This window comes from Embiotoca jacksoni, unplaced genomic scaffold (assembly GCF_022577435.1).
Source record: "Embiotoca jacksoni isolate LCO1_2020_lvr unplaced genomic scaffold, fEmbJac1.0.p SCAF_3, whole genome shotgun sequence".
NCBI classification, from domain to species: Eukaryota; Metazoa; Chordata; class Actinopteri; family Embiotocidae; genus Embiotoca; species Embiotoca jacksoni.
Window position 1 is genome coordinate 10,633,840 of NW_027185381.1, and position 11,613 is coordinate 10,645,452.

An 11,613-nucleotide genomic window follows, 5' to 3' on the forward strand; every position below is an offset into this window, starting at 1 on the left:
CTCACATTTATATTGTTGTGTTAATGGAAACTGTCATCTGTATATTTAGCTTTACTGATAAGTGATTAGAAAACCGTTTGATTCCGTGTTAACTCTACTTCATGCTACTTTTAAACAGCACTGGAAAAAAACAACAACAACATAAACGCTCTTGTGTGAAGCGTAAGTTTGTGTTTAAATATAACAAACCTTTACTCACCTTTTATAGTAGATTAACACTTACTTGAGTTACTGATGATAATTTGAAAACGTAAAATAGCGGAACCGAGTCAAATGGCGCACTCACAGGAACTAGTAACGGTTGTTGACGTCACTAAGCCTGCAAAGCTGCCGTTTTAGATCATTAATTTTTTTATTTTTTTATTCCCGTTAAAAAATGTCACATTTCTGCACATTTTAAAGCGAAACCAACTTAATACTAATCGGAATTACATGCCGGACGGCCCAGTACGAATGGTTTTCAACTCTGAACGGTGGAACTACTGAGACAGATTATTTCAATTCTTACATACAATAATAATAATAATAATAATAATAATAATAATAATAAAGACCATTAACGTGGGTTTGGTGCAATCAACGGTGACGTCACCCATAAATACAGTTGTGAAGCCTTAAATTCGGATTTTGGCCGGTGTGGAACCGGAAGTGAGCACATTTGGACGAACTGGTAAGGCCCGAGCAGAGCCGTACAGGCAGCAGCATGGATGGTTGTTTTTGTTTGTTTTTGGGGGGTTTTTTAATGCAGAAAAGCGAGTCTTTAAATTTAACACCAAAAAAAAAACATCAGAAAATTGCAGTGATTTTTGTGTAATTTCTGAACACTAAACTGATCATCCTAACATCGGATTCTTCTCTCTGGTGGATTAGCACCGCCTTGACTGCAGACAATTTTACATTTCGGGAGAAACAAATAAAAGCTCATCTGCAGCTGAGGTGGTAAGCAACGTTTAATGACTGAGGCGGACAACATAACAAAGTGATATGGGTCCTAATGGTCGGGTGTTAAATACAAAGCGAGCAGCAATCTCGAGTGAAGCTGCTCTTTACAGCTAGTATCAGAGACTTCTGTCTTGCTGCTGATCCTTTCGTCTTTCTCCTCAGCTGCTCTTCGTGAGACTCTGCGTCCCCCTGCTGGATTAGTCGTGTCATAGATATGCAGTCAAGTCTCCTCAAGAGCTCAGATCTGTGGGTGTGTAATGGACTCATCCAAACAACATCCAAGCCTATTTTCTGCAGGTGACACTAATTAAATTAGACCCGGTCATTGAGTCCACCTGTTGTGGAGCAAGCTGGGAGACCCAAACACTGCAGGGGCCTTTCACTGGTGAGAAGCATTTATTTGGAACAGATGAAGCATCCTCTTGAATATGGGAATTAAATGTATTAATGCTGTTTGCACAAAAAGTATAGATTATCATAGGGATGTGTGTCGTCAATAACCTTTCTCAGTATGGAATCATGTTTTTTTTTTTTTTTTTTTTACTTTTAACAGGGAGTATGTGTTGTCAGTGAACGTTGCAGCAGTTGACTGAGGTGACCGTTGGAGTGCCAAACTGAGACTTTGGGGATGGAGAGGCTTAGTCAATTAAATCCAGTAGGCTGCAGCCTGACGAGCGCAGCAGGAAGAGGTGCTCCTCTTGCACACAGCACAGCAGTCTTACTGAAGCTTTGGAGAGAGGACAAACAAAGGAGTTAAAGTAGCCGGACGCTCAAGACATCAGGTGAACGGTCGTGTTTTCATGTTGTGTACATTTCTGACAGAGGCAGACAGGATTAAACTGTTTGTTTTATTGTACATATATTTTGAACTTTTTGTTTTTGTGAAATTAAAACTATCTAGTAGCTCCAGTTGAAGGTGCCTGAGCACTCTCCTGCATCAGTCCCCTTCAGTCTCTCTTCACTGCTTGTGCTCTATAATGAGCTGTTTTGTTCCTTTGTAGCCTTTAGTCACATTTACTGCCGTCATCAGTTTATTCGTAATATACAACAGGGTCTGCTTACAGTTGTTTTTTTCAGTGGATTTCAACAGCTTTGTCTGTCTGCTTATCTCCAGATGCACTAACAGACCTGCCATCTGCATCACTCAGGGGATATTTTTAGTATAATTTATTTTTACATTAACAGAGGAGTCATTCAGGGAGAGCATGTGGTGTGTTTCTATTTTTTTTTATGTGCAAGCAGGTTGTTTCTCTGAAATGTTTTTTTTATATATAATTACAGTGACAAAATGAAAAGGTAAAAATCTGTACTGCCTATATGGGATAACAACAGTCTTGTATGACAGGCTTTTTAGAATTATTAAAAGTTTTAAGATTACACTTTACATCTTACTTAGTGGCTTTACCTTGATGTATACATGTCCCTATCTTTATGTATAGCATTATCTGTGCACCAATTAAATGTCCACTGCGACTGCCTGTCTTCAAGGGCGACTTTTTCCCAGTCACACACCGATCGCTCCACTACACAGATGTCTTGTTTTGGTATATTTCATCCATGTCCTGATCATTCTTTGGTTCCTTAATCATTACCAATTAAATGGACGTCCTCAAAACTGTTGTCCCCCAAATGACCTTGGCTGCTAAGCCTCCTCATTAACCGTTCAAGTTTACGGCACTTTCTGTTGGTAATCCAGTTTCACTCGGGGGATAATCAATGGATAGTTTCACCATTGCACTTTGAATGGGAATGTATTTTCAGTGCATCATGCCTTCTTTTAGGGAGACATAAATTATGCAGATGTCCTAGTTCAAGTATTAGTGTCAGTGCCACATGCTTTGCAGTATTTACAATGTGCAACATAGTCTTTAACTATAGTCTTTAATTTCCAATTGAGTAATGTGCATGGTGTTCAGTGGTTGTTAAATTACATGTGATTCAGATTCTGCTAATGCCTGTCATTATTTAACAATGGGAACATTACAGCTTTAATATAGGTGGATGTTTTGTCACAGGGAGATAAGGCAGCAATCTTAATACATTCCTGATATTTTAAAATAGAAATCAACTGTTGTTCTTTAGAGATGTCCTATTAGAGACAAAGTTGGTGTTCATCTAGAGTGCAGGTACAGCAGATGGAAGCAGCGTTAAGGGATTACAGTAACTCCTTTAACAGTCTGCAGTCAGTCCATCAAGTTTGCCATCCGATTATAGCTCACTACTTGGGTAAGAGGGTGGAGGGAGGGGACATGAGCTCATAGCTCCTCCGTCAGGCCCTGAGTCACATGCGCTCTGCGCTGCTGTTGCAGCGGACCGGATACCTGCTTCCACTGTCTGCACTGCACAACCAGTGACTGCTGGGAGGTGCTGTGGATGCCGGGGGTGCGCAGCTCTGTGGGAACACACCTTAGGTAGTTTGCCATGCTGATTACATGGTGGTATCTATACCTTGCAGCTCGGAGCTTCGTCGAACAATGCAAGTATTGCTGTTGTTTTTTTGTAACTGACTGCATGTCGTTTCAAGGTGAACTCTGCAGAGAGAATGTGTGTGGGACGAGGCTCAGACAGTGTGTTTTCATTTCCTTCTTGTGATGCGTGTAGATGTCCCAGAAGTCATGCTGTCATTAGTGCTGCAGAGATACATGTCAGGCTTTATTTGTGAACCCTCTAAACTCTGACTGAATGCAATATTTATGACGTTTAAGCACGCAAGGCTGCTTGCAGGCCAGTTTGCTTCTGTAGTGTCTGAAATGTTCAACGCTCATTGATATATTGTCTGACCAGAAACACTCTTCCCTCCCTTCTTTCATTTACACGCTTCAGCACTGAAAATGGCTTCAATCCTGCAGAAGCTGATCACCCCGCTGTTCAGTGGTCCTCCTGAGCCTCCCAGGAATAAAGTGACAGTGGTGGGCGTGGGCCAGGTCGGCATGGCCTGTGCTGTCAGCATCCTGCTCAGGGTAAGAGTTTAACTGGGTATGGTGAGATTACCTTCCTGCCTTCTGGTGTCGCAGGATGTGGTAATACCCAGGATCCTCCGAGACTGATGCCGGATTACTGATCTCGTGGGGTCTGATCTGAGTTTTAACCCTCTCACAGTCCTTGTTAAGGAGGAAACACACGGGCAGCAAGTTTATTATACTGATTGACTCCAAAGTACCTAAATGTTTACACCCATTATACTGTGTGTAAAAAAAAAAAACAGCTTGAACCTCTCTATTGAAGTCATAATTGTAGATTGACCGGAAGCAGTGTTGTGTGGATTGCTCTCACCTTCCCTGATGTGTGCAGGAGCTGGCCGATGAGTTGGCCCTGGTGGACGTGATGGAGGACAAGCTGAAAGGAGAGATGATGGACCTGCAGCATGGCAGCCTCTTCCTCAAAACTCCCACAATAGTCGCAGACAAAGGCAAGTTTCAATTCTAGACAAGTCAAGAAACTCGATCGGGTTTGGATTAGGATCTAAAAGTGAGGACAAATCTGACGTCTCTTCTCCTCTCAGACTACTCAGTGACAGCTAACTCCCGCATCGTGGTGGTGACAGCCGGAGTCCGTCAGCAGGAGGGGGAGAGCAGGCTGAACCTCGTCCAGAGAAACGTCAACATCTTTAAGCACATCGTCCCCCAGATTGTCAGATACAGCCCCGACTGCATCATCATCGTCGTTTCCAACCCAGGTGCCGTCCACCACACATTTCTTCATTCTGATTTTTCTCTCACACACCAACGCGTGCCGTATTTACCTTTTACTGTTGCTAATGTCGCTCCCCGGCAGTCGATGTGCTGACCTATGTGACCTGGAAACTGAGCGGCCTACCCAAGCACCGCGTCATCGGCAGCGGCACCAACCTGGACTCGGCACGCTTCCGCTACCTGATGGCTGACAAGCTGGGGATCCACCCGAGCAGCTTCAACGGATGGATCCTGGGAGAACACGGAGACACCAGTGGTGAGTTTGAACTGCCTGAAAACAAGCATCCGAGCACGTTACTGATGAGTGATAGTGTAGGCTGTGACTATGTGAGGTGCGTGTGCCTGAATGAAGGCTGATGGTTTTAACGTGTGTTAGTGCCTGTGTGGAGTGGGACAAATGTGGCTGGAGTCAGCCTGCAGACGTTAAACCCAGATATCGGCACTGACTCTGACGAGGAAAACTGGAAGGAGACCCACAAGATGGTGGTGGACAGGTAGGTCCGAGGTCACTTCATCTGCTGTTCATTTACTTTGCTGATGAAATGTTTTGAGGGATTACTTATTTTAAACCCACCTGCTAGTGGTGAGCTGACCTCTCCACGTCACATCCTTCTGTATGACGACAAAAAAACTCACATCTACTCATTTACATATCTAAATCAATAATAACTCCAGAATAAAGTCCAAACTATCCAAATGACAATTTAAAACTTTTATTTTGAAATCGAACAAATTTAAATCAGATTTTTCTTTTTTATTTAGTATTTTTAGATACTGTCACACAATTAATAACCATGGCCTATTGATTTGTCCACATTGCTCGCCCCAAACACGTGCACAGACTAACATTATATTGGTGTGAATATAAGGAGGGGCTCTTTCTTAAAATGAATATATTTGTCTTAAGTTCAGTGATAAGATATACATTTAATTATGCTGACTCAGACTCCGTGTCTGCTGTCACACTATCTGTTTGTTTCATCAGTGTAGAGGACAAAAGCAGCTGTCATGAGGGAAAATCTGCTCTCTAGGGAGATGTTGTGTTTGAAGAGTTTATTTTTATCACTTCACATCGTCGGCTTCATTTAAATTCAGTCAACAGAAGTGAGTGAAAGCGTTACGCAGTCTGACAGCTTCACAGTCCCGACTTGGTATCTGAGCTGTGCGTTGTGTCCCTCAGTGCCTACGAGGTGATCAAACTGAAGGGTTACACCAACTGGGCCATCGGTCTGAGCGTAGCTGACCTGACAGAGAGCCTCATGAGGAACATGAACAGGATTCATCCCGTCTCCACCATGGTGCAGGTAAAGGGTGTTCACATGCATGCACACGTTCACTCATTAACACTCATGTCCAGTTTGTACGTGAACATTTTTAGCTAGAATCTTACTTTTGACATTCTAGCATACATATTTTATTAATGTGAACGTAAAAACGTGATTGACTTAACTTTAATAGATAATCATTCAGCAAAGAATCATCAAATACAATTAGCTATTTTGATAATGAATTAATCATTTGAGTAATTTTTTTAAAGCAGAAAACAGGGCATTTTCTGATTGCATTGTTTCAATTCTGACGTCATCGACGTTTGGATAGCTAGTTATACCAATCAGTTTGAGATTTTGATGTGCATTTTTTCTGAATTTTGCAACATTTGGCAGCCTACAAACAAACACTTGATCAAGAAAATATTTGGTAAATTATTTCAATAATAGAAAACACTTGTTAGTTGCAGCCTTACATTAATTTCTCTCTAGTTCCCCTCACAAATATGGGTTTAATAAATAAAATTTTTACAGTTCTGGTCCACTGACCAGTCTTTGTTTATGAGTGCATATCCACATACAGACAGTATGGTTCTACATCAACAGGGCATGCACGGGATCGGTGAGGAGGTGTACCTGAGTCTGCCCTGCGTGTTGAACGGCAGCGGCGTGGCCAGCGTGATCAACATGACACTGACCGAGGACGAGGTGGCCCAACTGCAGGCCAGTGCCAGCACACTGTGGGACATCCAGAAGGACCTGCAGGATGTCTAACTGACCAGCAGGGGGCGACATCATCCCGACTGCCCATCTACAGTATTATCACTGCAGTCACTAAATACCAGAAAACTCCCAACATCCGCACCAGCACTGCCCTCTGTAGATTCACAGATGTTGGTTGTTTTTTTTATCCCGTCAGATTTAGCTGTCGGCGTCAGTTTGTGACATCATCGACCGATTGAAACGCTCTGACTTGTCTTCAGCTGTGTCGCAGTGTGGGACCATATGTGGCACTCCTGTTGCTTTGATGGGTAATAAAGCAAGTTTGTTGGTGCTTGAAGAAGAAGTGCACGGCTTCAGTTATTCAGTGGTGAAGGGAGAGTGTGCTGTATGTGATTTCTGTAGTGCAGAAATGTAGTGTAGTGTAGAGACCCAGGGGAAATTGATCAACATGAGCCGGCTTAAGCTGAAGGTGAGCAGCAGAGCGACAATTGTGCTCAAAGTTTCAACAAAACAGTTTGAATAAAAAGTCCTAAGATTCTGTGAAAGCCCCCTGTGGAGATCTACAGTTAAAGTTTCCTCTGTGAATCGTTCATTTGTGTCAATGAATGAACTTTTGAGATTTCTTGATCTTTTGAATGACACTCTATGACACTTTGACCAGGTGAATTTTCCTCTAGTGCTTGTTGATTGATGTCTGACCTTCACTCAGTGATCATAATTTCCAAACCTAAATAATTAGTTTTACAGAAAATGTATAACGTAAGAGCCCTTTGATGAAAAAAAAAAGTATCTTTCTCTCTGACTTGAGTCTAAAAATCAGAATAAAACCAGCGCGTCTAAATCTCTGCTGCTTACCTTTGTTTGACCTTGACATGACTCTGCAGTGACCCCATTAAAGACAGTGTGATAACTGTTTAGGCTGGTGTTAATCACTATGTGGTGTGAATGAGTGAGTGGCGTAGTTGTTGCCTGCAGCTGACTGACTTTTTTTGTTTTTAATTGACAAGTTGTACAGCTTTAACAGGAAATCCCACCATGAAAATGTGAAACTCACAGAAGGAACAGCACATGGAGACAATTCAGTGAATAAATAAAAAATATGGATCCGAATATTTGCAGATAAGGCTCTTTTATCTATGTAGCACATTTATTTACATGTTAACTTAAACAGCAGCAAGTAACACAAAACATAATGAATAGAATTAAATCCAAAGAGAAAAGAAGAAAACATGTCTCTGATGAACCTTCACAAATAGTTTAAATGCAGCTCTTGATAGTCCCGGTAATTCTCTGGATTGTCTCCTCCTGAGGAAGAAAATAGATCAATTTAGATGTAAAAGCTGCAAAGGTGGTAGTCAGGCAGAGTGGTGGTGATGACTAGCAGGCTTTTACCTTGTTCCGCAGCTTGCTGCAGGAGATCCAGAAGAATGGATGCAGCCAAAGACGATCCCAGTCCATCAGTGCTCTGGTTGTGAGTCACTGCAGAAAGGTAGAGCAGAGTCATTTGGAAAAGAAACTAGAAAATTGTACAGGAAAACATGTCCTAGAAAGAAAGGAAATACAAATAGAAGGAGAGATGTGTATGCACGATTTTTTTACAACCTGAAAACCCCAAAGTTGTTCTCAATTATGGTTTCTTTGTGATTCATAAAGAATTAGTAAATCTTTTTAACCCCATTTAAAAGTAATTTGTTAGAATAAATTAAACTATAATGGGTGATCTATAAAAGTAACACAGGCTTTTAGGAGCCAACCATAGTACTACACTGGTTCTTGCATACATTTTTAGGGGTTTGGTATCATTGGTGTTTGTTTGTCTGATGTGAAACAGAAACTGAATATTCACTGCATCACATATCAGACACACCTGAATGTAGAGTGTCCCCTTCCTCTCTGCTGTGGCGCTCCAATACTGAGCGGTGTCCCTCTGTAAAAAAAAAATGAAAATTAAAAACTACATTCAGCATGGTTGCCTCTTGAGTTGATAAAACATGCTGAAAACTGGGTAATTCTTTACTGAGTTATGAAGGTGTTCTTACGTGCTCCTTTTAGATATAAGATCGCCTGTGGAGTCCAGTTTCTCCTCTGAAACACGGTAAAGAAACCAGTTCTGTCTCACGCTGATATTTTAAAGACAGCTTAAACATGAAAATAATAGTAATGAGCTTTCACTTGCCTGTGGGGCAGCCCAACACTGGGAAATCAATGATGCCACAAGCAGCGTAACTATTAGAGACATTGTTGAACCCTGCATTGACATAATAATAATAATAATAATAATAATATGACTAATAGTTGTAGCGTAATAATAAGAGGAATGGCACTACATTTTGTTTTTGGACTATTAAAGCTTTAAATATATCCATTCAGTCAGGTATTTGTCATCAACTGTAACTACTCCTGTGGACACTCATAAGTGCAGGCTGCTGTATGAACACATACTCAATGACAACATAATAAAACACAGTTATAACAACCAATATAATGTTGACTCCCCAATATTGTACATTCATAAACACTGGGGCTTACAGCTACATTGTAGTGTTTTATAAATCTGATATTAAATGTTTACATAATGTCCACCTCATATTTATCACATTACTATTAGTGTATTATACTACATGTTAAACTATTTGAATTTGGAAAGCAAAGTGTTATCGTTATTAAATGAAATTTATTTGTTTAGTTATTTATTTTTTTGTTGTTGAAGCATTTTAATTTATCTCTGAATTCTTGGACATTTTAAGAAAAGTACACTGCCAAAATATAACAACAACTATACTACTACTACTTAAAATGATAATGATAATAATAATAATATCTTACCGTTCACTTTCTTTGTCGTGCTATCCTGAAGTCTGCAGCCTGTTTAATTGTTTGATTAGTGCTCCGTCCTCCTCTGTCACTGCAGTCACATCAATTCAAACACACAATAAATAAAGCAGCTCATTATACAGCATCAGTGATGAGGGTGATCGGTAGCTTAATTACCTCACACCTAGTACTCCAGCTGACAGAGTGACAGGTGCCATCAAAACTGTCACTGCACGTTAATCACAGACACACAAGAGATTCAAACTTTCAGACCTCTCATGAGCAGCAGAGTATCCTCACAGGGTCACCGCGCGATGACTTCACTGGTGGGATTTTATGAATGAAGCTGATGTCATGACAGCATGTCAGTTATGATGCTATAAACAGAGTGGCAGAGTTCTTGAAACTTTTCAGGACTAATTGTTTGCATAATTGTTGATTGGAGATTGTGTGAATGATTTCATTATTGTAAAAAAAGAAAAAAGAAAATTCTTTCACTGGGGTGAATTTACATAAAAATTGTTTTCATCTCACTCACTGTGCACCAAATGTCTTGCTAATAAAATGTCTGTCTCCATGTGCAGTTATCACTATCTTTCTTCTGCACAAAATATAGTAACTGGGACCGGGCAGCTGAGGGTCTTCATCAAGAGTCCTTGTAACATAAACGATGAACTAATTTAATTGAACACCAACCAGTCGAGGCAGACGGCCGCCCACCTCTGACTGTGGATCTGTCCAAGGTTTAATTCCTGCTAAAAGGGAGTTTTTCGTTCCCACTGTCGCTCATGTGGCACATGTAAAGTTTGTCTCCATAATACTGTAAAGCCTCAAACCTTACTATTTAAAGTTCCCTTAATTATGTTGTGATTTAGTGCAATATAAATACATTTAATCAATAGTCCGTTATTTAGGTGCCATTTAAAAAATTATAATAATAATAATAAATATTTTTTCAAACATTGACACTATAAGCGGCCAAGCACTCTAACACCATAAAAGCCCATAAAGCTCTCCAAACAGCCGCCTCAAACTCAGACGATAAGAAGAGAGCAAAGTGTTTTCAAGTTGCAATTTTGTCTGAGTAATGTCAGTAAGAACTAGCAGGTAAAAGGAGTGGTGGAGGTCGAGTTGAGATCTGGAAGACCAATATAATAATGATAACGTGAAAAAGTTTTTGTGAAATTTTTGCAAATCTATTAAAAATTAAAAACGAAAAAAAATCACATACATAAGTATCCACAGCCTTTGCCATGACACTTAAAATTGAGCTCAGGTGCATCTTGTTTCCACTGATCATCCTTGAGATGTTTCTACAACTTGATTGGAGTCCACCTGTGGTAAATTCAGTTGATTGGACATGATTTGGAAAGACACACACACCGTCTATATAAGGTCCCACAGTTGACAGTGCATGTCAGAGCACAAACCAAGCCATGAAGTCCAAGGAATTGTCTGTAGACCTCTGAGACAGGATTGTATTGAGACACAGATCTGGGGAAGGGTACAGGAAAATGTCTGCAGCATTGAAGGTCCCAATGAGCACAGTGGCCTCCATCATCCGTAAATGGAAGAAGTTTGGAACCACCAGGACTCTTCCTAGAGTCGGCCGCCCAGCCAAACTGAGCGATCGGGGGAGAAGGGCCTTAGTCAGGGAGGTGACCAAGAACCCGATGGTCACTCTGACAGAGCTCCAACGTTGCTCTGTGAAGAGAGGAGAACCTTCCAGAAGGACAACCATCTCTGCAGCACTCCACCAAGCAGGCCTGTATGGTAGAGTGGCCAGACGGAAGCCACTCCTCGGTAAAAGGCACATGACAGCCCGCATGGAGTTTACCAAAAGGCACCTGAAGGACTCTCAGACCATGAGAAACTAAATTCTCTGGTCTGATGAAACAAAGATTGAACTCTTTGGCCTGAATGCCAAGTGTCACGTCTGGAGGAAACCAGACCTGATCACCTGGCCAATACCATCCCTACAGTGAAGCATGGTGGTGGCAGCATCATGCTGTGGGGATGTTTTTCAGCGGCAGGAACTGGGAGACTAGTCAGGACGGAGGGAAAGATGAATGCAGCAATGTACAGAGACATCCTTGATGAAAACCTTCTCCAGAGCGCTCTGGACCTCAGACTGGGGCGAAGGTTCATCTTCCAACAGGACAACGACCTTAAGC

At 41.3% G+C, this 11,613-nt stretch overlaps 2 protein-coding genes across 3 annotated transcripts; one reads left to right on the top strand and one right to left on the bottom strand.

Annotated features, from left to right (window-relative positions):
* The first annotated feature begins 1,597 nt into the window (after positions 1-1,597).
* Positions 1,598-7,735, top strand: ldhbb (lactate dehydrogenase Bb). Of its 2 annotated transcripts, none has more exons than XM_069162840.1 (8): positions 1,598-1,724; positions 3,766-3,902; positions 4,234-4,351; positions 4,445-4,618; positions 4,717-4,890; positions 5,011-5,128; positions 5,815-5,938; positions 6,509-7,735. In XM_069162840.1, the coding sequence occupies exons 2-8, from the start codon at positions 3,774-3,776 to the stop codon at positions 6,674-6,676; spliced, it is 1,005 nt and encodes a 334-aa protein (XP_069018941.1). In that variant the 5' UTR covers positions 1,598-1,724; positions 3,766-3,773; the 3' UTR covers positions 6,677-7,735. The 2 variants fall into 2 exon arrangements, with proteins under 2 accessions (XP_069018941.1, XP_069018940.1); XM_069162839.1 differs by lacking the exon at positions 1,598-1,724 and adding an exon at positions 3,230-3,418.
* A 72-nt stretch (positions 7,736-7,807) lies between these two features.
* LOC138206260 (spexin prohormone 1-like) lies at positions 7,808-11,044 on the bottom strand. Its single transcript, XM_069162841.1, has 4 exons — positions 8,802-11,044; positions 8,665-8,710; positions 8,493-8,552; positions 7,808-8,104 (listed from the first exon to the last, which is right to left on the bottom strand). Exons 1-4 carry the CDS (start codon positions 8,883-8,885, stop codon positions 7,953-7,955), a joined length of 342 nt encoding a protein of 113 aa, XP_069018942.1. The 5' UTR covers positions 8,886-11,044; the 3' UTR covers positions 7,808-7,952.
* Between the last annotated feature and the right edge of the window lie 569 nt (positions 11,045-11,613).

What these genes read in the sequence shown, in the direction of transcription:
- LOC138206260 (XM_069162841.1), bottom strand. Translation starts at nt 8,885, where the DNA reads ATGTCAATGCAGGGTTCAACAATGTCTCTAATAGTTACGCTGCTTGTG. An exon ending in AGTGTTGGGCTGCCCCACAG is followed by an intron (nt 8,711 to 8,801) that starts GCAAGTGAAAGC and finishes ACCGTGTTTCAG; the next exon opens with AGGAGAAACTGGACTCCACA. An exon ending in CTTATATCTAAAAGGAGCAC is followed by an intron (nt 8,553 to 8,664) that starts GTAAGAACACCT and finishes TTTTTTTTACAG; the next exon opens with AGGGACACCGCTCAGTATTG.
- ldhbb (XM_069162839.1), top strand. Translation starts at nt 3,364, where the DNA reads ATGCTGATTACATGGTGGTATCTATACCTTGCAGCTCGGAGCTTCGTC. An exon ending in TCGGAGCTTCGTCGAACAAT is followed by an intron (nt 3,419 to 3,765) that starts GCAAGTATTGCT and finishes TACACGCTTCAG; the next exon opens with CACTGAAAATGGCTTCAATC. An exon ending in CACAAGATGGTGGTGGACAG is followed by an intron (nt 5,129 to 5,814) that starts GTAGGTCCGAGG and finishes TGTGTCCCTCAG; the next exon opens with TGCCTACGAGGTGATCAAAC.